The sequence below is a fragment of the Tenrec ecaudatus genome, chromosome 4 (assembly GCF_050624435.1).
Source record: "Tenrec ecaudatus isolate mTenEca1 chromosome 4, mTenEca1.hap1, whole genome shotgun sequence".
Taxonomy (NCBI): Eukaryota; Metazoa; Chordata; class Mammalia; order Afrosoricida; family Tenrecidae; genus Tenrec; species Tenrec ecaudatus.
The window spans coordinates 89,758,116-89,783,511 of record NC_134533.1 but is presented as its reverse complement, the minus strand read 5'-3'; the positions used below and the strand labels follow the sequence as shown (position 1 = coordinate 89,783,511).

At 42.1% G+C, this 25,396-nt stretch overlaps 1 protein-coding gene across 1 annotated transcript in view; it reads right to left on the bottom strand.

Moving 5' to 3' along the window:
* The window catches only part of FAT3 (FAT atypical cadherin 3), a 745,323-nt gene that overhangs the window by 410,211 nt on the left and 309,716 nt on the right, over positions 1-25,396 (bottom strand). Inside the window, exon 3 of the mRNA XM_075546447.1 lies at positions 4,966-5,280. Coding sequence (XP_075402562.1) covers positions 4,966-5,280 — 315 coding nt within the window. The remainder of the gene's footprint in view (positions 1-4,965; positions 5,281-25,396) is intronic.

The following is a 25,396-nucleotide window of genomic DNA, read 5'->3' as shown; positions in this document are numbered from 1 at the left end:
GCCGGAGCTGTGCTAAGTGTGGTCATGAGATGTTGCTGTCCTCGAGTTGACAGTGCCATTTCATGACCATCGCATGGACAGGAGAATGAAACCCTGCGCGGGTCTTGTGCCATCCCCATGATTGCTGTAAAGCGGCTCGCTGTGAGCCATAAAAATGTCCATGGGCTGATCTTGGAAGTAGATCCTTGGGCCTTTTCTACCTTGATACTTTGCTCAAATATACGTAACACATGGAGCAACACTTAAGCCTCCATGCACAAGTGAGCGATAGCTCAGCCTGAGATACATTGGCTGGAATCGAACTGGAGTCCCTGGGGTCTCCACTGCTCCTTCCTTACCAGGTTGTTGTCAGCAGTTGTTGCAAGTCAGCCCCCACTCATGGCACCTCATTAATTCTGTGGTCCACAGGAATTCCATGCACTGGTTTGTACAAACAAGATTGCCAGACCTTTCTTATAGTCCATCTTCATCTAGAAGTCCCTTTCAGGCCTGTTCAACATCGTATCAGCACGCATAACCCCACAGACCTATATATAGGTGATGTCTGTGTTTGAGGTGTATTGACTCAGGATCAAACACAAGTCTTCCACACGAAAGGTGAGAATTCTAACACTGACTCAGCTATTGTTCCTTCACTAAAAGAAACATCTGGAGTCCAAAAGAAACTTTCCATCATTAAATGTTATCTCCAGCATTTCCCCAAGTCAGTCTAGTTGGGCAGTGAATGGCTGGCTTGGGTGTCTATTACCAGTGTCTGAACAAAGTTAGAGTCTTGCTCATCCAAATAAGAAAATGAACATTACCCCTTGTCCTCCACAGAATACATTGCTAAGCTGCCGGTTACCAAACATCGAAAGCATGCATGCAAGGAGGCTGCATCTGATGTAATTCAAATGTTCAGCCTGGAATTAATCAAAGGTTCTCTGTACAGGCTAGAAAAGCACTTCATAGGATCCAGGATCAAGTTTCTTCTTGAGCTGCAGAAATCACAGAAGATGGTCCACAGACTACCAATTCTCTGTGTGTCTAGTAAGAAAAGGAACTGTTCTTTGGGCAGAGAACAAAGTGTTCAGAAAGCTCCCTCCGTTCCCGGGACTTGGACATCTGTTATGTGCTGCAAGCAGCACACCATAAGTATTGTCATTATGCGAGTTTGCATTCATCATTTTAATCATTCTTATGTAGTTCACTGCAAAAACAAAGCTCTACGGCAATCGAAGGAATGAAGGGTCAGTTGACCAAGTGTCCACATCAAGGTGAAAGAAATCTAATGCATAACTCTTTCTTAAAAACTCCAGCTAGCTCCCCCTCTGGCGTCATGACTGAAAAACAGTTGCACTGACCATGTCAGACAAATGACTTCAGAGAGACAGGAAGAATGCCCGACAGCAAAGCTTCTGTTAGAGCTTTTGTTGAGTTGGCTGGAGGTTGATCCATGTTAAGAACGGTACTTAAAAACAGAAGTGAACACAAATTCCATCAGGTGTGTGTGCTAGGAATCTCATTGGAAATAGCCACAGCAATGACCTAATTCTTATAGAGCTTTGTGGTTATCAAACAGCTTTCCAAGACATGATGGCATTCAGCTTTTACAATCAAACCTTGTGCAGTAAGATCATCCTCTTTTTTCCATAAAAATCTGAGATCCAAAGAGATCAAACCATGTGCCTGTGATGATAGTTAAACTATCTGAATGCAGGATGACTCTCGCTGGGGCCAAGAGTAGGGCAGTGGACAACAGATGTTCTACTACCAGACAACTCTGCTCAGCATTGCATATGAGGACTCCTGCCTGTCTCCCCATGTAGAGAGGTTTAATCACTTGTTCAGGTCATAAAGCTGGCGAGGCCGAGGCAGTTTGGCTTTGTCATACAGGCTGTATGATTTCCTGCTCTGGTCTAAGGTATTTCCCAGTTAGGAAATGCAGTGCTTTGAAAGCCGGGATTCCTAATCCTAAATGCCACCATCCGCAGAAAGCTCTTCCCTGGCCATAATAATCTCTAATCCTATATGAGACGCCTCTACCAAATCAAGTATGTCCCTCTTTCACTGTAAGTATTTATTAACCATTCTGCTAATTTCATACAACTTTGAGTCAATGGAAAGGCTGGGACAGCATGTTAAGTTTACATCCTTACTTTTTAGAACTTTGCTTGGAAACTAGTAGGTACAATCAATGTCAGATGAATGAATAAATGGAGGGAAAAAACCCAGTGTTTTCTAAGAAGGTGTCTGAGAAGTAACAAAGCATGCTATATATTCATTTTAGATAATCAGAGAAGTTAGGCTAAAATGTCATAGTTGGCATTTAGAAAAGTTTCTTGGGGAAAAAAAATGGGTGCAAGGTCAGAGATATTATGAGTATGCTTAAGGCTCTTAAGCAATGTAGCCCAATTGTGAAGTCATGGGCTCCTTGACAATTCATGTGTGAACTTTAAGAACCTGCATGAAAGAAAGCTTTAGGCACAAGAGTCTACATGCTCCTGTCTGTGCATAATGTTCTGTGTAATCTGTTTAAAGTCCCACCTAGGGAACGAACACTGCAACCGGCCCTTTTGCAGGATCATTTACCTACTAAAGAGATGGCACTGGGCTCATTATCAAGTGGTGATGGGATCAAGTGTGGAGACATGGGATATAGTGGAGGACGTGTTTCATGCCCCGAAACACCTTGACTGGGATATATACAGTCCCCCACCACTAATGAAAGTACAGTGTTTCTATGACACCTTCTGTATGCTGACATGGGGTGAAGCAAAGAAGCAATTACCATTAAACTGCATGGGAAACTTTTTCGAGAATTCCAGCCCTCCCTCCCCCACTAAGCTGCCAAATCATACCACGTCAAACGGAAAGCTTGACCTAGCACTAACGTAATGTTCACAGACACAGCTCCAGGCGCTGGTGGCTGGGTGAGTGCAGCTAAGCACAGTTGCTAGGAAGGAACTTGGCAATGCCATTATCACTGCTCACAATGCACGCTGCCTTTTAAAAAGCTCTCTGGAGAACACATACTGAATGCCACCGTTACTTTCTGCCCCTTTTCTCTAAAAGTGATACTTCTCTCCAGATTTTCTTCTAGTTATAAAAAACTGGCAATAAAGTAGATCTTTCATAGAGTGAGTTTTGAGAAGAGGGACACACACACACACACACACACACACACACACACATCTTTGTTTTCTTTCCCCTCCCTCCTGCGTACTGAAGTATCTGACTTCTATTCTCCAGTGTCATACTCTGGGAGTTCTTGGAGCGATTCCCAGCCCAGTTTAGAGGTTGTTCAGATACAAGGAATATCCCCCTCTTAACAAGATCTGAAAGGTTGGGCTAAGGGTCGCCTCCAACTCTCTGTTTCCCGCCTGCCTTCAAGTTCCAACAATTCACAGACACTGTCACTTGATGACCATCTCTGCTTTCTAATCAAATGGAAGTCAAATCCTGATTCAACCATTTTGGCATCCAGAAGGAAAAAGTTGGCATAACAAAATGATCTGATCATTAGCAAAAATCAATAGCTAAGGGAAAAAAAACCCTACAATCTTGGCATTCTCTTCAAATTATGCTAATGGGATTTTATAAAATGCTTAGGATTCAGCTTTTACTTCAACAAGTATAGGGCATACGAAACAACTCTCAGTGATATCAATAGTCCATTAGGAAACTTGAGTCTGGGTCTACATACCTAGTCTAACTTTTTTACCACTATCAACTCCTTTATGCAAGGAAGTCATCCATAAGGCCTTTATACATTATTTGAAACTTCAATTAATTAAAACCCTATCCCTCACAACTCCCAATGTTTTACTGTACCCCTTGCTCAGACTCTTGAGAGAAACAGAAAATAGGAAAGCAATGCACTGCAAAAATCAACTCTCAAAGTAATTTCCAGCATGTGTGTATGTCAGTGGTGAGATCCAAGTGATATAACAACCAGTTCACTCGTGACCATTCTAAGTATAAAAAAAGATATACTGGAAGGTAGTTTATTATCTCAATATGATGATTTAACAACCAGATCACTCATGACCATTCTAAGTATATATAAAAAAAAGATATGCCAAAAGGTAGTTTCTTATTTCAATATGATATATCAGCACACCTCTGTTGCACAGATGAAAGCTAGAAATGAGTAATAATGTTAATTTGTGATTTTTCACACCGGGCAGCAGCACAGCCACCACCTTAGCGAGAACTCTGATCACAAGTGCCATTTTAACAACTGCTTCACTGAATTCAACACGACATGAGGTCACGGTTCTGCAGAATCATTGCAAACCGGCTAGATCCAACCACTGCTATGTGAGTCTCAGACTGCATTCAACCAAACCTTCAAGCTTCAATTCCTCCTTAGGCCTCTTTGACTCTTATTTAACTAATTCAACTTTCATTGAAATCTCCAGAAATTTTTTTGAGTAAAACCAGAAAATTCATGTTTGTTGTTGCATATTTTATGCCCACATGGAGACACTGAAAGTTCTGAATACTGCCACGTCACTGGCAGACAGTCTAGAAATTCCAAGGACAATATAAAAATCTAGGGCCCATCGTCAGGCTTTGTGGAGATGATATGATAAACTGGACTGAGGCCAAGTAGAGATAACTGCAGTTACAACTGCAGGGGAGCCTGGGCCAGGTCATCCCCCCCCAGAACAGGGAAGGGTAAGCTGTGTTTCTGAGTGACCTGGGAACGCCTTTTTGTTACTCTGACACAGTAAATTTAACGTGAATCCTATTTTTTTCTGAGAAAGCCTCTGATTTCTTGATATCACTCCCCCCCAGTGTCAGCTGAAATCAAATCTTATAAAGCAGATATAGTCCAGCTTACCTCTGCAGACACGACACCCAGAAAGCAAGACGCTGTTCTCCAGACAATGAAACAAATAAGCTGGCATAGCAAGTGTCTGGTTGATGGATGTAAAAGTTGGACAGCCAACCACAAATGTCAAGTGAGCATTCGCTTACCTGTTTTGATATTGATGGCAAAGAAGTTCTGCGGGTTCCCGCTCGCAATCCTGTATGTCAGCTTTTCGTTGGAACTGGAGTCAGGATCCTCCGCCTGGATCTGAATGACAGACACGTCCTTTGGAGAGTTTTCCATGACAACAGGATAATAAATCGGCTCCGAGGTCAGCGGGGCATTATCGTTCACATCTTCAATTTCAATGTACACCTCAATAGTGGAGTAGAGTGGGACAACACCCCGATCTGTGGCATACACCGTCAGCCAGTACGAGCCCATCGTCTCTCGATCAAGAATGTCTGCAGTTGTGATGACTCCTAGGAGGGAAGGAGAGGGCGAGATTACTACCCCAAACACAAGGTGTTCAGGACATAGCCCCAGATTCAGAAGGGTTCCTTCCGCTAAGTAGATGGAGACCTACTTGTGCAGTAGTTAAGTGCTCAACTGTTCCCCACCGGGGGTGCCTTGTAACTCCCTGCAGCAGCTCCACAGGAGAAAGATGTGCCAGTCTGCTCCCGTAAAGATGTCCAGCCTCCAAAACCCTAGGGAGCCTCTCAAATCGACCTGACGCTAACTACTGCTAATAATAAGGGTTCATAAAAAAAATAATAATACAAAAACCCTAAGACAAGATTAAGTTAAAATGTCCATCTTTATGTAACAAAATTATTTTCTGCAGGGTTCTATTAAGTGGTTGGTTCCTCCACCATGTGTGCAATATGATTACATTCATAAATTAATTTGAACTTTTAATTTGGGGAATAAACTTATCTCAGCACACACAGCACAGAGAAGCAGAAAGCAAGGCACCACAACATTTCCCATCTTGCATAGGAAATCTGCAAAATAAGGTCAATGTCTCATTTTGACTTAATGTTACAGTGATTTGCTATACAAGACAAAAGCTCTCCCAGGATGGATTATTATGTCTATTCACTCACAAAGACCAAGCATATTTTTAACTTCTGTTAGTTGTTATGATAAAAAATATTGCATTGTCAAGAAATAAAGTTTCCCTATAGAGGAAAGGACACAGTTACCCCACAATACTCAGAGAAGAAGCTGTGCCAACATGCTTTCTTCTGAGAGATGCTTGTGGACAACATTTTAAAGGATAAGGAGACAAACACCCAACTCTCCATTTTCGTTTCATGGTTGAAGTACCTGCCAACCAGGAAATGGAATGTCTTCCAGAAAAGCCAGAGGGAAAGCATAGTACTCCCGTATAGTCTTCTATCCCTCACCATTATCATCCAAACACGGAAACTTACCACAGGGATAGGACCATCGCCAGGGTCCACTGTGATGGGATAGGTTTGGCTCTTTGGTTATAAAAACTGTACACGGAAGCAGGATGTTAATGGGAAGTATAGAAATCATATAAATCCCTAGGAAAGAGATCATGCAAATCCCTAGAACACAGATTTGTAGCAAAGGACAAGAACTAGTTCTCCAACTCTGTCCTGCGTCCTCTGAACTCACTGTATACCCGATGGGCTTTTAGTTGGAGTCGGCACATAACTTAGTCTGTAGATCATGCATAAACAAATGACCATGTATAACAATGGTGACAGGAGGAGAGCATTTGTCAAAAAAAATTAGGCTGCGATACTCAAAGTTGCCTCAAGCTGAAATATTTAAGACATTCAAGTGGAGATAACCAAATTGATGTTGAAGTTTCAGCTTCAGAGTACTCACCAACACATTCTGTACAATGGTATAACATGAAAAAAGAGACACTTGTAAACATCCTCCTGGGAACAAGTAAAATAGAATGGATTCTTGGACAGCCATGGGTGCTAGTTGGACATCAGAATAGGGACTCTAATGTGGCAGTAGCCAAATATGTAGATACCAGAGTAAGAAGGAAAGAAAAGAGTAAAAATATCCCCAACAATAGTAAACATAGCTCTCTGTATACATCGACGGAATGATTAGGCATAATTTGGGTTGAGAGGGGGTAGAATCTCATTATCACACTAAGGTCCACAAAGAGCTCAGAGGACCGAGGATCTGGCCAAGTATCAGCATCTCTAAGAGTGCAGGAAACAGCCTGATCACAAACACCATGGACAGTGTCAGAGGACGCTCACAGGTATTCCCAGCTGGGAGCGGCCATGGGTGGTACGTCCGCCATGGGGCTCTTCTGATGCGGCTACCATTCCACTACATAAGAAGACAGATCGAGGATAGGGAGTCAACGGTTGCAGAAATGAAGACGATGAAATGACATGAAGACAATGACATGTGCATGGGAGCTATGTTGGGAGCCACGAATTGCAGGAAAAAAGCTCTATGGATGTTCTGAACATTTCTTGACCTGAGATTTGACAGTTTGGTTCATATATACTTCCAAGACATGGACACTGGAGGAGCAGACCTAAATGAGAGAGATGGGTTTTCTCCTCACAGGGCTCGCTGTCTTGCGGAGGAAAGGTATACCGAGCGAGGCATAACTGCACAGTCACATCTGCTGAGACATATCCTGGGGAGGGCAAAGAATCTAGAGTCAGAAAGTGATGGGAGACCAGAAAAGTAACCTTTACTAGGGATCTGTAATGTGTTATGGGACTTAGGGCATGACTTCCCTGTAAGGTAAATTCTATTATTCTAACTTATAAAGACACCAAGTCTCAACTAGGTATAGGAAACTAGCCACCAGCCCTCTGTCAGGAGAGGTCTGCATGTTGCTAGGATGCTGAGCAGATTTCAGCTGAGCTTACAAAATAAGACCAACTAGGACCAAAAGTCAGGCCTAATTTCAAAACAAAACCCCCCAAAACCCAACATGAGGTGGTCATGACTCAGGGGCCCATTCAGCAGCGGCTAATAACTTCTCAATGGTCCTTCCAATTTTCCCAGCTTAGATTTGCTTCCCATTCTCAGTGTGATCATTTATTGTATATAAAAAAACTTGGCAAAATGCTCCTAACAGTCATTGCGGGATTCATGATAAGTTAATGTGACCACAGTAACCACATCCCAAAGCAAAGGACAATCTCAGAAGGTGAGACGGTTGGGATGGAATTTTGCAATTGCTGGTGTTTTCTTCTCAGGCCAGGTGGCATATGTGTCAAGTCTGTGTTATTTGCCCATGGCACACGTACATCTTTCACAAAGCACCCGGACTGTTGAGGGGCATCTAAGACAGCCACCGAAGGAGAGAATATGTCTGAGAAGGAGCAAAAGGAAGGCAAAGAACTACAGATGAACAGAAGTCAAGGTCAGTGTTGTCCGCCATCTTGCCTGCCTGGTCACTGTGGACACGCAAATGTACGCAACAGAACACGACACAGAGATGCAGTCACAGAATTGTTCTGTGATTCTTCCACTTGTCAAACTTGAAGACAGTGTATGACAGGCATTGGACATTAAAGGTTTTGTGAGAAGTCCATGGATGAAAGGTATTTGCTATCACAAATTAAAATATATGGATGGCATTTTACTCTTTTTTTAATGAAGGATACCTGCTAGAAATGAGAGTTCTCTCATTAAAGTATGCGGTAATTACATAACCTACTGTCAATTTGAGACTATTAAGAGTGAAGGGGTGGAGTTTAGCCTGTTAATCAGGTTGCAGCTAGATGACCTCATTTGGAGGCGCTAAGGAGATAAATAGTTCTCTGGAGGCTGGACACACTCACTCCCTGGGAGACATTCCTACTGACAAGACACATGGAACTACACTAGGGGCCTGGATCTGGAGAAACCAAGTAGAGAATCCTGACAGTGCTGAGATGCTTATGCTGCCACTGGATCCACAAGACTTTCCACCCACTGGCCTGTGATTTTCCTGCATTCAGCATCACTGCATGTGTTTCGTGAGTCTGAAGAAGACTTTATAGATTGGTATCCGACATATGGGCTAATATTGGACTTATGGACTTGATCTGGACTGGGCTGGGATGTTTTCTCAATACACAATTGCTCTTATATATAAAACTCCTTCTTATACACATGTGAGTGTCTCCCTGGGTTTGTTTCTCTAGTCAGCCCTGACTAACACACAGTAAAATATGTCTACACCTATATTCACTCATCATACAAAAAAGAGAAAGTGTGTCTTGAAACACACTGTTCAGGCAAAATTTCATGATCCAAAAATTTGCAGGCAAAATGAAGAGCGTGACTTTGATATTTGTGGACAATTACTGTAAGACTCATTCAAGGCTACTGAGTTAGTTAGTTTATTGTGCCAACCTGGCCAATAAACACATGTGGGGTTGAGGGGCGGAGAGATAAATGGCTTGGTGAGCCTCATCTTTCGAGTTCTTGGGTCTCTTGCTTTGTGATGGTCGGCAGGGTGCAGCCGCCTTAGCCAGTTTCCTGCTTCAGCTGGCAAGGCTCACTTCCTGCAAGATAACCCTGAGGAGAAGGTGCATGGACCTACCCTGATGCAGCGTGGGTGCCGGAGCACCAGTGTGGAGACCCCTGCAAGCACTGAGCTGCTTACACGTTCACTGATTCGGCTTTGTTCCTGCAGTCGACATCATAGTGTGTGTTTTGTGAGATGGAGGAGGACTTTGTGGATTGGTGTCGGACATATGGGTTAATGTTGGACTTAACTTGGGCAGCACTGGATTGGGATGTTTTCTTGATGTGCACTTAGCCTTTATATACAACTCTCTCTTATACATGAGTTTCTGTGGATTTGTTTCTCTAAAGTACCCAGACTAACACAGCTACGCATTAACCATGTTAATACAGCTGATCTAGTGATAGCATGCCCATGTTCTCTCTGCGCCCTCACAACTAAATGGCGTTTTGCCAACATCTTATTTTGGGCCCCTAATAATCACTGTCATCATCTCTATTCCAATACCCTTCTCATAGCAGCCTGGCAGTGTGAGACAATCTATACATTCTTCACAACTGTTTTTAAATTACAGTGTGAATGCAATACAATAAACTGCCCTCACTTAAACAATTTGGTAAATTTTGACATCATCATAACCAGGATAGCAAACACCTACATTAATATAACCATTAACCCCGAAATCACCCTCCTACCCTTTTGTAAACCCACTCAAACTGGCCAATCAATAATCACTCCACCAGTAAATAAAAGATCCAGTTATCCAGCTTTGGTCTGTTCAAATTCAGACCAGTAGTGCTTCTCAATACACATACATATAAAACCTAAATAGGATATCATATCTAGAAAAATGTTTTTCTGATGGAGACATGTTACTATTTGCTTATATAACATTGAGTTGATAGCATACTTTCCTATTTGGGAATCTCCTTGTGTATTTAGGAGGTCTGGTGGTACAGTGGATTAGACGTTGGACTACTAGCTGTAAGGTCCGTGGTTCAGATTCACCAATTGTTTCGTGGGGAACAGATGAGGCTATCTACGCTCAGAAAGATTGGTAGCCTCAGAAACACTAAGAAGCAGGTCTATTTTTCCTTACAGGGATCCTAAAAAGTGGAATAGATTGGATGGAAGTGGGTTTATTAACTTGGGAGAAATCATTAAAACTATTCATACAGGGGACTTTTTGTGAAATAAAAAAATACTGATTTTCAATAAATAGGTATTACAGTATACAAATACACCAATATCTGAAACATTTCCTTGTGTCATTACTTTAACATAGTACTGGACTATCTATCTTTAGAGAGGACTAGAATGGAACTGTAAGGCAGGAATTGATAGGGCAGAGCCTCTGTTTATTAGGTTCACTCTTACAGTCTCAGTGTCCACAACATTATCAAGCAATGCTGACTCATTGTGACCATATAGGACTGGGTAGAACTGCCCCTGTACATTTCTGAAATGGTAACTCTTCATGTGAGTAGAAAGCCCTGCCTTTCTCCTAAGGAGCAGAAGATGGTTTCGAACTGCTGACCTTGCAGTTACCAGTTCAATGCATAGCCTCTCCACCACCGGAGCACCTAGCAGGCAAGCAACAACTGGATAGCTTCCAATACCGGAGGTATAATCCAGCCCTGTCTCAATCGATGAGACCTCAAAGGGCTTCAGCGAATACTGGCTCCAAGGAGCCGGCAGCCTCAGAGGTCCTGCCCACACCTCTCTGACTGGGCACCCTGTCTTTGCTCCTCGTCAAGCAAGAGGACATTCACACGTGAGGAAGCAGCTAGGACAACATGGGGTTCGTAACTCTGCAGTGCCTCTAACTTCAGATGCTATTTCTACCCCACTCTGCACTCACCACCACCCCCCCCCTCACACACACAGCAAAGGAGAAGGGGTCTATGAGCTGCCTTCCTCCCTGACAGCTCTGGGAGCATCAGGAGATGCCCTTCCCTTCCAGGGTTTTTCTTCCCCAGGCTAAAAATTCCTCCCTCCCGTGTTACATGTTAGAATGTGACTTCTAGTCTTCTCTCCATCCTGATCTCTGTCTCCAAGTCAGAAGGACACGGCCTCTGTCTATTCAATAAATAGGTACTGAGTGGGTGACAGAAAGCATTCATTAAAAAAATTAATTGTCATATGCTAATGAGCTTCTAGCGCATGCTAGAGAGTGTTGCTTGGTGGGAAGGCGGCAAGAGGAATACCTCAGGGGCGCGCCTACCATTCATGGTTTTATCTTTGAAATGATCAGATTGGGTTCAAATGAAGTATCTTTTATGTTGAAATTTCTGAAAATGTCATTTAAAAATTCTTTAGAAAGAGGCCCAGCATTTTAAAAAATACTCATTTTAAACGACTTTATGAAGATATCATTCTTATACCACATAATCCATTTATTTAGGTATACTTTGTAATGGTTTCTGGTATATTCACAGATATTAGCAATAATCACCGGAGCCAATTTTAGAACATTTCCATCAGGGAAGCCAAAAACCCTGTTACTTTCAGCTACCATGCCCTATCCCCATTCACCACCCCCCAGCAACCACTTACCGAATTTCTATCTCTGCAGATTTCACTATTTCCCACTTTATATGAATGACTCATTCAAATTCCCAGTGACCCCGCAGTACAAGGTAGGACTGCTCCTCTGGGTTTCCCAGGCTACAACTATGTACAGGAGCGGGCAGTCTCATATTTCTTCTGCGGAGTGCCGGTGCTTTCAAATTAGACTTTGCCGTTAGTAGCCCAAGCAAAAAGAATCATAACTTATATGATGGTATTTTGTGACAGATGTTTTTTATTTAGTATGTTTAGGGTTCATTCATGTACGTGTAGTATATCAGTAATTTCTCATTGCCAAACCTTTTTACATTGTGTGGCTATAGCATATTCGGACTATCCATTCATCCGTTCATGGACATTTGGGCTGTTCCCATCCTTTGGCCTATGTTAAATAAGGCTGCTATTCACGTTCATGTATAAGTTTCTGTGCAGTCATATGTTTTCATTTCTCTTGGATCTATCCTTAGGAGTGGACTGCTACATCACAGGGAAACTCTGTTTCATCATTTAAGAAACAGCCAGACTGTGTCCAATGCGGCACCATGTTACTATCCATCAGCACTGAGGAGGGTTTGGATTCCTCCATATCTTTGCCAACATTTACTATAGAATTTTTTTATCCTATCCATTCTAGTGGGTGTGAAACACTATCATATTGGGATTTTGGTTGGCATTTTTCTAATAAATAATTAGGTAGAACACCTTTTCATGTGTTTATTGGTTATATGTACTCATAATCTTCTTTCAAAAACGGCCTATACATACCCTTTGCTCATTATTACCGTACATTGAGTTGTCATCTAATTATTGAGCGGTCAATAATTAGATATAAGTTCCTTGTAGAAAAAATGATTTGCAAATGTTTTCTCTCTGGTAGTTACATAATCTCGTGTCAACTTCAGCGTATTAAGAGTGAATGCGTAGCCTCTAGTCTGTCAATCAGGTCACAGCAAGATGATCCCTCCTGGTGGACATGACCTTCTCCTAAGGATTCTGGGGACTTCCTCTCTTCCCTGGAGGTGGCCACCCACGTTCTCTCTCTGCTTAGCCTTGCTGTTGAGGATCCACACTCAGACAGCTGGAGGAACCACGTGGAGACCCGTGCGTGCCAGGGCTGAGGTCCTTCCACCGCCACTGATCCACAAGACTTTCACCTGGTGGCCTGTGACCTTCCTGCGTTCGGCATCGTTGCATGTGTTGCATTTATCGGAGGAGGAGTTCCTAGACTAGTAGTGTTGGATGTAGGGGCTAATTTGGACTTATGGTCCTGCTAAGGACTGAGCTGGAATGTGTTCTCACTGTACACTTGCTCTCTCACACACATGCGTGTCTCCGAACTTGCTTCTCAAGTCAAGCTGGCCAACACATCCCCCGTTCCGCTCTTCACTCTCTCATTAGTATAATTGGAAGAAAAAATGTTTCATTTCGGTGAATCACAGTCTAAGGGTTTTATATTTTATGCTCTTGCATTTGGGGCTTCGGTTCACTTGACCTTCTTGGGGTTTGTTTTTTCTGTGGTGTGATGTAAGGGTCCAACTTTCCCTTTTACATCAGGCTACCCAATTGTCCCAACATAAACGGTGGGGGAAAAAATGATACTCTTGCCATCAAATGGGTTTAGTGCTATTACTGAAAACCAGTTGATCATAGATATATTGGTTAATTTCTGGATTCTTGATTCTATTCCACTGATATATATGTCTGGACTTGCACCAGTATCACATTGTCTTAATTACCAATTATGTTCTTATTTTCGGGTTATGCTTACGCTTATAAAACTTTTTCTTCCCTTTTCAAAGATAGTTGCTGTATAATAAAGGCAGCAGCAAACCAAAACTCTCTGGGCATCTTAACATTTAATTGTATAAGCAGACAACATTTATTTACTTATCCATTTATTTTATTTATTTGCTGCTGCAAAACTGTGCTCAGCAGGAACTGGAATTAGTTGGACCCAGCATGAAGTACATGCTAATGAGAATTGTCCTTCTTTATTCACATACATATTCAGATTTTAAAAGCACATTGTCCTCATCTAATAAACTCTAAATAACTGAGGTGAGAGAGAAAGAGCACAGCATCCTATTCCTGATGCAGTAAATACCACAAGCTAGATAGATGGCTCACCTTCTGTACTTCCAACTATGTTCCTGCATGCTACCCTTCCGGTCTCAGGTGACAACGTATGCCACCCCAAATGATTTCCAAACACCCGCCACAGTTCCAAACATCTGTCAACATGTGAGTCACGGAATGATTTAGGTATCAAGTGTTTATAATACAATGAAAACTATCCTGACAAGGTAAGTACTATAGAGGGCAAGGCATTAAAAAGAGAAAACTTTAACAAGTCACTAACATTACGTTCTCTGTAGTCTGTAATAGATTTCGTTTAATTGTACATGATATATTTTGCCCTTATTGCTGATCATTCACAACATAAGTTTCCACTGCTCAGTGTATTCATTTAAAAAAAATGAATCATATAATCATATTCATCATTGACTTGTCTAAGACTCCGAATGTCATAAGTGTGCTCACTGCTTTAAGCAGAGAGTGGCAATGACTCAGAAGTACTCAGAATGCTGTTTTCATATGCTCACCCAGGGCGGCTTTACCCTGGCTATAAAGACCACATCTTTCAGCAAGTCTTCATGTATGTATGTATGTATCAAATGTATGACACAATTCAAAAAAGCTGAGGTGACCTGAACCGAGATGAGCCGACACCTTGTGGGGTGAGAGAATCTAACTTTGATGCTATAGTGCTCAAAATACATTTCAGGGTATGCATACTATACACATACATGTACTTCCACATGCTTTTACATATTTTCTATTGCCGTTGGTTTAGAACTTATTTAAATATATCCACGAATGTATACATCTATACCCATATCTATCTATGACTTCCTATCTAGCTACATACTTTTATAATTGGGAATTTAAAGTGAATTGCCCAGTTAATCAAGTGGCAAAGAGAGGCCTGGCATGGTGAGCACTGAATAGGGCATGCTTTTCGTTACCTGAGGTGCCTGCTGATCTATCCCTCCCCCTCCCCTCCCCCCCAGTGCCTATTATCATGAAAAAGAAGGCAATTCCATGCCCATCCTCTCCTCACATCGGGTTAGTATCAGTTCTTCGACAATAGAAAAACCCAATAGTTTCATTACTTTCCTCATTCTAAAAGTTGCTGCAATACATATTCTCAATTCATTTTTTTGTGGTCTTCTGATAAAAATCTCAGATTGGTTTGAGACCAAGAAAACTGGGGTGCCGACTCTTCATTCAATATCCACTCCTTAGTTTTGTATATATCTTCACATCCTGCTCCCTCAGTCCCTGTGTCCCCAAGCCCCTTTTTCTATTCTATATTTCAAAAGGAAAGTAGAGAGCCCCTCGCCTGGCCAGCTGGAGGCCACCTACTAACTTTAACTCAGCAATTTATTTCTGTCCGGTCACCATTTAACTGTGGTCCCAGAGTGGTACAAACGGTTCCGTGCTTGACTACTACCCACCCAAAGGTCCCTGGGAAGGAAGACCCCGTGACCTGTCTTGTAACGTTGACCCCTTGAAAACACCGTGAAGTTCTACTTTGAAACACATGGGATAACCTGGAGCTGGATCAACTTGACTGTGGCCTTTTGTTGTTGTCCTTGTTTAAACCATTCTATTATAAGCACTGCTTTGTAAGTGTGGAACTGCAGATTAACGGTTCAAACCCACAAGTGTCTCAACCAGAGAAAGACGAGGCACTGTGATGCAGTGACGTCCTAGCCCGAGCAACACTAACTGGTGTCGCTATGAGTTGGAAGCGACATGATGGCAGTCAGGGTGTTTTTCTGCATTTTTTGTAGGCATGAAACACCCTGCCTTGATTTTCATGAACGATTCCAGATGTTGCCTGGAAATTTAGAGTACTACAAGGTTGGATAGTGAATGAACATGTGGTGAATTCAAGCAAGTACGGATTTCTTGCTCTTTATTAGACAAAAAGCCTGATCAACAACAACATCAGGAAAAACCAAAAACAATCACCAACAAACCAACAGGAACAATAGTCTCATCCTATGGCCATTCTGGTATCCTGTAACAACTCTTTCTAGTGGAGAGGGGAGAGATGAAGATTGCAGTCTGGTGTAGACTAGTCTAGTGTAACTCATCTATTGGCGGCTCCTCTAGTGAGGCGTTCTGGTGGCACAATGGCTCAGGCACTCAGAAGGTGAATGACCTGGAGCTCCCCTCCTGTAAAAATGACAGCTTAGAAAGCCGAAGGGGCAGTTCTCCTCTGTCACATGAGCTTGACCATGAATTGAAAATCAACTGGGCAGTACCTAAAAAATGACAACATCGATTCAGAATTGAGAGTTAACTTGTTCTGAAATCCAGCTGTCTGTCTGGGACTTGCTTAATAAAATAATTTTTTGTAAAAGCTTGTCATGGACTGTCCTCAAGTGTAGATGGAGGCATGGTAACCCTCTCAGATCTATAAGCCAAGAGGCAGTTTGGTGAAGCCAGCGGACCCTATTCACTGCTGCACTCTTCACAGGTACACCTGGAGGTAGTGGGACTCAGCGCCCCCCCCCCCGCCCCCCCGTACCCACATGACACACCACCCTGGCACTTCCAAGGGGGTCTCTCTTCACGCTAATGCTCCTCCCCCCAGGATACTTTTGTTCTTCTGGGCTCCCTCTTCCTCGCACTAACTGCCCAGTATTTAGACTTCCCTTCCCCCCCTATTTTTCATTTTGAAGAAGGTGAAGAAAAACCCACAAGACAGTTGCTGAGAACAATTGTCTGAAACAAGCTATGTTTATTTCCAATTCAGTTCATGAGACTGGAGGCTGGAGGCTGCACAGGAGATTAAGGCAAAGGGCCGCAGGCTGGGCTCCAGCTTTGATTTGTAGCTAATGAGAGTGGACAGCTCCTCTTGTCTGCTTGGGACCCAGAGATTCTAAACCTCAGCCACATGTGCTGAAAGTCTCCCTGGTCATGAAGCTGTCTTGGTAGAATCAGAAAGCACACCCACTGTATTTATGTCCTTAATGATAAAATTAAAAGGACGTGTGTGTGTGTGTGTGTGTGTGTGTGTGTACTCAAGAGGAACACCTGCTTTCTCTACAGGAACTCTGTGAGGTGGAGCCAGCACCGCTCACCAACCACCTGCAAACAGACTGTGAGCAAGACATCCAGTGTGTGTTTGGTTTTGTCTTTCTGATAACCTGGATTACTCCTCTCCTCACGTTTGCTTTGCGGTCTGTGCTAATTTATATACTCCTCACCCAAGGCGTTTCTAAAGGTTCCTGGAAAAGAGAATGGAAAGGCAATGGAATTTTTCCACAAACCTTTTGAGGTCACCTCGGATACAGTACAATGACATGGGGCCAAATGGCTGAATATAAACGAAGAATGAACTCTGAAGTTCAGGGGAAATTATGATCAGTTTATTAAATATAGCAGAAAATGGGTTGTTTAATGTGTTTCAAATATGGAGGACCATGATTAGCTGGAAACAATATTTTTTAGAAGAAAAAAATGAGCATTAAATAGGAGCACAAAGGATTTCAGTTAAAAATCCAAAAATGTCTCTGACAGCAATGGGTGACAAAAGAAGCGTTCTCTGAAAAGAGCTAGGGGGTACTGGGTCGGTACATAGATATACAGATAAATAGATAGATAACTGGATGGATAGATAGATAGATAGATAGAGAGATAGATAGATGATAGATCATTTGCCTTCCAGGAGTATTTGACACATGCAAATTGGTTACTAGGCAAATGTTTGCTTCTGGAAAAAATTCGAAGACTTCACTGTAGCAGAAAATACATGCATTATAAATAAGGTTTTTTTTAAAGCACTTAGTATCTCTGTACTAGCATTAAATATTTTAGTATTTTGTTATATTGGCTATTCCATATATAGTAGGCATTTTCACCATAAATCTGCATCCTTTCCTACAGTCTTAGATTGTCCCTTATCATGGGAAATTTTCCATGTCAATAACTACGGTTCTATTTAATTGCTTTCAAGGACATGCAGTATTGCCCACTTCCCTCTAATCCACTAATATATGGAAATGTAAGCTCCATATGAACAAGGATTTTCTCTGTTAGGTTAATGTCGTCTACCCTCAAACCATGCTTGGCACACGGGAGATAATCAACCAATATCTGTTGAAACCGTCATATGATGTTTAACACTTACTTAATGAATTTCCTCTTTCTAGATGACAAACTTTTACTTTTTATGTTTCACTACTAGAAATCATGCATAGATGATTATCCCTGTATATTTATCTTCTTTCAAGTACCCTTTATTATAAAGCCCAAGCTGTAGAACTTCTAAGTGTGTCTGATTCCATTGCCTTCTAGAAAAGTGTAGCAATTGAACTCTTGCCAATAGTTTGCAATGCAGTTGTCACTAAAGTCCTCAAATCTTTGCATTTCCATTTAAAAATAAATTACAAAATTCCACAGTTTTCCATCTAGAACCAGAACAGATGACCACATACATAAACACCCTTAGCCCAGCCTGGTGGTGTTTTAATCATTTTTGTCGGGGGAAAAATGTCTTGGTTTTGTGGTGAGAGCACATGATATAGAGGAGGTACAGAAAGTTCTGTTAAAAAAGAAAGATTTCTACATGAGGTAGACTTTTAGATAATTAACTCTATCAAAATTTGGCAATGCCACCAAATTATTCAAACCAAATCCACTGTCATGAAGTTGATTGTGAGTCCCCGTGTTCCTGTACACAATTATCCAGGCTAGATGATTTCAGGAGAGTAGACAGCCTCATCTTTCTCCCGTGGAGAGGCTGGCAGGTTTGAACTAGGAAGTCTGCAATCCAAATCTTAATCCACACACCCACCAGAGTCAAATCCCCAGAGCCTTGGATAATGCCATGTGACTTTTAATATAATGTGAGAACATCGCCTTTGGCTCTTCAAATAAGATCATTTTAAGGTGGATGTGCTGTCAGATATTAGCCATACTTTAATCCAATTTTTAGACGTATTCTCTACCGACTCTGTAACCTAGCACGGCGAGAGCCTCCGGTGATTCAGTGGATCAGCTTTGCACCAGTCTGCGTTTGGGGTAGGAATTTGAGTTTTGCAAAGAAACGGATTTTTTTCCCTCCTTACTTTAAAAAAGTTAGGCTTGGGGAAAAATAAGGAAGAAAGGAAAAGATTCCTTAAGCTAAATCGACTCCAGAAAATGCTTTCAACGGAACACTTCCACCCACACATTCACAGAGTGCTCCGGCCTCCACAGTAAGCAATGTGGTGTGCTGTACAGTCTACTCTTAAAAATGATCTAGGAGGCTCGAAGTTTTCTTCTTTTATAAGGAAACTTTATGGAAATTTTTCTTTGGGGATAAGGTTTCCCTCAAGTCAAAGCCAATGCACTGCATTCCTATTTTTTCTTCTTCTCAAGATCAGAAAATGAGAATTGTAAGTAATGCTCCAGCTACCCAGATAGAAACCTCGTACTTACTGCCCCATAAGGAGTCACAGCCTTCAGTGACTTCCGAATAGAATGGTGAAAGCATACAGCTCACTTATTCTTTTCTCAAGTGAATATACTCTGAATTTCACAGCTGATTTGATGTTGACCAAGAAAACATTTTTATGGGGGCTGCACAGAGATAGAGAGACTGCTGTTATCAAAATAGGGGGATTTATTACCTTGGAAAAAATATTCTAGGCAAATAAAAATGAAATGCCGACCAAACAAAGGAAGATGAATTGAAGTCTAAGTTTAGCGTCATTGTTTTTGGCCCTTTATATATGTGCTGGGTGACCTAAAAACTCATAACTACATTTATTATGACAAGTCCATAAAAGTATATCGAGGGGAAACCACCACACAGAACTTCTGTTTCCTTTCATCTTTCAGGTTAAATTTCATCCAAATTATTTTTTTCCTGGTTGTTTCCCTTTAAAAGCAGTGCTGTCTAAATCACATAGATGATGTCATACTTGGGTAATTTGCTTACATTGATTATTTTATATGAACTATACATATGCAACAGTGCCCATGAATGGAGTCCTTGCAAACCCCTTACCTTTCCTTATAATAGAAACAATAAATGCTTTGCTTTCTTATTTATAACCAAACAGGCAACTACAATAGTGCAAAAAGACCAGAGCCTGAAGGAAGAAAGAGTATGGTCTTCTCTAATTGAGTTTCTCCAGTTCTCATCTTCGAAAGATTTCTTGGATTGTTTTCCAATTTTCATTTGCATTTCATTCCATTAAGTGCCCGTGACCTCTGACACACACACACACACACACACACACACACACACACACACACACACACACTGCCATATATTCGTCTTCTGCTTGTAATTGAGATGAAATGTGCCCACTTGCTTCGGCACCAGAGGCACTGACAAGACACAGATAAATGTGAACTGAGTCAGTTAGCCCAGGCCTTGACAAGCGAACAAAAGGAGAATCCTAGCTGAGGTCTCTGGTCCTAAAAGCAGAGTTCAGTGTACACATGTACGAGGCCTGCATGCTTAGAAAATTGGTAGATGTTGAGAGGAGAGGAGAGAAGGACAACGTGGTTTTGCTTTCGCCGATCTGTTACCACCCCATTTCCAAGCTGCGGAGGCTAAAGTGCAGCCCACTGCCGAGCAATCAATCGGCCTCACAGAAGCCCTACAGCACAGTCTGGAACCACTCCGCAGGACCCCAAAGGACTGAAGCGGACTGTCCCACGGGGTTTCTGAGGCTATCCATCTTTATGGGAGTATATGGCCTCAACTTTTCTCCAAGAGAGGCTGGTGGATTTGAACTGCTGACTTTGTAGGTTTCAGCCCTCTGCTTAACCCGCTGTGTCAAAAGTGTTCCTTTAGGTTGGCTAGCTATGTTAAAATCCTGGCATTGACTGTGCTTTGAGACTCTGAGCTCTGTAAATAGCAATAACAGGTAAATGTTAGTTTTGGAACAAATTATTGAAATTTGTGAACAAATTGCTATGCAGGTTCCTCAAGACTAAAATGAAAAATCATGTTGATTTTTCTCCCTTTGTAAGGATATTTATTTAGGCACTCCCCATAATGTGTAGCAAATAATATGCATAGAATCAGAAACAACTATTTTAGGATATTTTAAAAAGCATTAAAAATGCGATAGCTACTGTAGAAATGCAGGAAAATCATTCTGACCTTTCAGTAGCACAGTGTTTAGAAAAAAACCTGTGTATGAATGGCTCAAGTGAAATATTCATGAGATATTACTGGTAAAATATCGAATGCCTAAAGAAAAGGTGGAGATGAGGTGTTAAAGGGATCAGGTAGCAGACACCAAAGGACAAAAACCATCATTGTGGGATCACCTTCCCCACATCAACGCCGAAGACGAATGTGTGCATAAGTAAGTGTGGTGAAGAAGGCTGATGGTGCCTGGCTATCGAGAGATAGAGCATCTGGGGTCTTAAAGGCTTGAAAGTATACAAGCGACCATCTAGTTCAGAAGCAACAAAGCTCACATGGAAGCAGCACACCAACATGGGTGATCATGAAGGGCCGAGAGGACTAGGTTTCAAGCAACAAAGGTGAGGGGAAAATCATATCATCGTGAATGAGGGGAGTGCGTTAAGGGGACCCAATGCCCATCTGTAGAGAACTGGACATCCTTGCAGAGGGGTAGTGGGGAGGAGATGAGTCACTCAGGGTTCAGTGTAGCAATAATGAAACTCACAACCTTCCTCAAGTTCTTCACCCCAACGCTTCCTCCCCTCAACTATCATGATCTCAATTCTACCTTGCAAACCTGGTTAGACCAGAGGATACATAGCGGTATAGATGGGAACTGGAAACACAGGGAATCCAGGACAGATGATCCCCTTAGGACCAATGGTGAGAGTGCAATACCGGGAGGGAAGAGGGGGGTAGAAAGGGGGAACCGATCACTAGGATCTACATATAACCTCTTCTCTGGGGGGTGGGCAACAGAAAAGTGGGTGAAGGGAGACACTGGGCAGTGTAAGATAAGATAAAATAATAGTTTATAAATCATTAAGGGTTCATGAGGGAGGGGGCAGCAGGAAGGGAAGGCGAGGGAAAAAAAAGCAAACGAGGAGCTGATTCCAGGAACCCAAGCAGAAAGCAAATTTTGAGAACGATGAGGGCAACGAATGTATAAGTGTGCTCTACACAATTGATGTATGTATGGATTGTGATAAGAGTTGTATGAGGCCCAATAAAAGGATGTAAAAATAAACAAATAAAAAAAGAAAAGAAAATATTGAATAAAAAGAGAAAAGAAATAAAAATATAATAAAGAGCAAACAAGTAAAAAAAAAGCATAGATAATTAAAAAAAAAGAGAGATGAACTGGGCAGAATGAATGCATGACATTGGAAGTGGGAGGGATGGCTTCATATTTGAGGCACTAGGTTAGAGTCAGGATAATGTTCAGTCCAACTCAAAGAAGAGGTGAGCTCACAACATTAGGGGTGGATATCCCTGGAGAGGAGAATCAACTGTATCCACCCTGCTTCTTTCAATCATTTACACTTCAGAGTCTAGCACTGATGAAACCTCAGCATAAAGGTGGCCTGGATTGGGGGCAAGGACTCATCATTCTGTTATACACAGTGTTACCATGAGTGAGTACAGCAATGGACAACAACAATTTAAGGATGAGAAAACAAACAAGCAAACACAGGGAGATGGTATTAAAAGAGCAGGCAAACGTGGTGGAGGAGAATATAGAAATTGTGGTTAATTTCTATTCTTCAAAATGTTATCCATAATTTGCCTTTACAAAATCAACACATTACAAATCAACATCTTCCTGGTATTCTCTGCTTATAGCCAAGTTCCATCAGACATCAGAAATGACATTCCTGATTCTGAGCTGTCTTCTGAATCCAGCTTGAGTTTCTGGTAGCTCTCTGTTGATGTATTACTGCAACTCTTTTTGACTGACTTCAGCAAAACAACAAAAGTATTTCCATGTGATATTAATAATATTGTCTGATCATGCCTCCATTCTGGTTTTCCCCGAATTACTTGGCATAACAGTGAGTGCTTGCGGTGCAGCATTGGTTTTTGAGACATTTCAATTGGTGTGCTAATTCTAGAACTTTGAATTTTGAAATACATGCAATGCAGCTTGGACTTCTTTCTCCATACCACTGATTCTTGATCATCCATAAAAGTTGTTTATGCTATTGATCATAAGTAATAGTTTAGGTTAGCCAACTTTTAAAAAGCTCTCTCTTGAGCAGTCTGCTCTTTTAAGAACTATCTATGTGTCCACCGTGACGATAGCAACAGGTAAAATTTAGAAGGAAACTTAAAAGTGAGTTCCATCATGTGCAATGTCCTTCATGACAGAGCTAATGTCAACTCCCTTGCTGGAATGGCATAATCTTTAATAGTTACCACTTATCACAGCACCTACAGAGTTCCTGGCTATCATGCCATATATTAGCTGAACAGCACATTTGTGGAGCAGGTGAATGATGTTTCCACTTCCCAAGGGGCATTGACTTGACGATCAGTGGTCACCTTTGTTAATGAGTTGAAAAGCAAAGCACAACCACCACCACAAGAAAAAGAAAACCACGCCTAGGTAGCCCCAGGAGAGTGAAAACAGGAAGCGTCTTAAAGAAAGTTTAATGACAATAGCAGGAGTCAGGCCTGAGAAAATCTCAGCTCTGCCCTGGTGGACACTGGTGGCCAGCCTTCCCATCACCCGTGGTAGCCTTGTTCTGCAGTAGGGACATCTGGAGAGCAGCCACGCTCCCCAGCAGCACACTGGCACTTCTGGTATCCATTCCCTCCCAAGCGCATCTGCTCAGCAAGTGTCTATTGAATGAAAGGAAAAGGTCATTGACTGCCACTAGTCACAGAAATGCCTGACCAGGGAACAAGCCATCAGGTAAATCTTGTTGGGAAGATCAGGAAGTCCACCAGCATAATTGTTCTTGTAGAAAAAGGACTTCTAGTAAGGAAGAGGAGAGGCAAATGTATAATATATTTATTCATAACCAATTAAAGGGGTGCATCAGAGACATGGCCCACATAGGATTTTAAAAACAGGTGATAAAAATGCTTGATTTTCAGTACAGAGAGCTAATCAGCCATTTGTATGATTTCCTGCAGAGAATCAATATTAAACTCCTAAGTAACAGTCATTCACGACCAACAAGCGTTTGGAATAACGTCCTCCTGTTTCTGCAATCAAAACCGAGCTCTGCGCAGAGACCAGATGTGATTTTAAATACCACGCACACTCCTATAGGCACAGGAGCTGGGGATGTCCAGAAGGGTGGGGTGGGACACAAAAGGAACCCAGAGGCAAAGGTCCAAGTAAAATAACGGAGTGTTCACTGAGCAGCCTGAGCACAGGCCTCCCCGGGAGGTGGATCCTTTCACGGGATCTGCGCCGTCTTCAGACTCCCTGTCCTGTTTTCCATGGCAAGATGGGCTTTCGTGTCCCATCAAAACGTGACAGTTAAGGCAGCTCTGAAATGAAAAACTGTAACTATTTAGCTTCCATTACATAATAATTCACAGTCTCCCATGGAAATGTTCAAGCCACTTAGGGCCCCAGCTTGGAACAATGTATCTGTTTTAATTCAGATGACAGCAGTAATTCATTCGGAAGACGTGATTCATGTAAGGGTGCCTCTCTCCTTCACCACAACCTCTGTGGCTAAGAAATGGCACTGCTTTGGGGGACCATTTCAAAGGAGTCAGAAGCAAAGTATTATTACTGCTATTATTATTTTCTACATGTGTTGGGACTCCCATCTACCCGATGTATCAAAGTCATGATTCCTGTATGAAGAGAAAGAACACCTAGGCATTGTTTTGAAATCAGAAGTAGTAAGGCTCAGTAAAGTGATGGAATCAGTTTAATAGGCCTAAACATTCTTTAAAAATAAAATGGGGCAGAAAAAGCAGTGTATCGTATAAGTAAGGGGCTTCAACTAGTTTACGGAAAAATGGAATTCAATAATAACAGAATTTTTTTCCAAGAACTTTCTGAAGCCCCTCATGTAAAGGGTAAATAATGCTTTGTGAAATGTATGCTGCCCGTTCAGGCATGAGAGAGGGTAAGCGAGCTGGGCTGGGAAAGAGAATATATCTCTTACTGTGGGGTCCTGGTCAACATGGTTGGGGAAGTGCTAGTGTGAGGTAAGGGATCCCATCTCTGGATTATCGCTGAAAGCCCAGTTCAGAGATGCTAACCCATCGCTGTCCTCCACTAGCGGTGGGCCTTGCGCAAGTGCCAACTTCCTGAGGCACCGCTTCCTTATCTCTGCAGAGGGCATGCTCCCTCATGCTTCAAGTAAGTCAATGTGTTCAATACACGATTTTAATAAGAACAGGAGTCCTGATGGCACAATGGTTATGCTCCGAAAAACTAATGAAAATGTCTAGCTGCCAGTCCTAGCCCTCCCAGCAGTTCCCCAGGAGATCACCTGCTCCCATGCAGACTACTGCCCAGAACCCCCCACAGAACCTCTGCCGAGTTCCACTCCATCATATGCCATCCCTGCGAGTTGAAAAGTGCCTCACA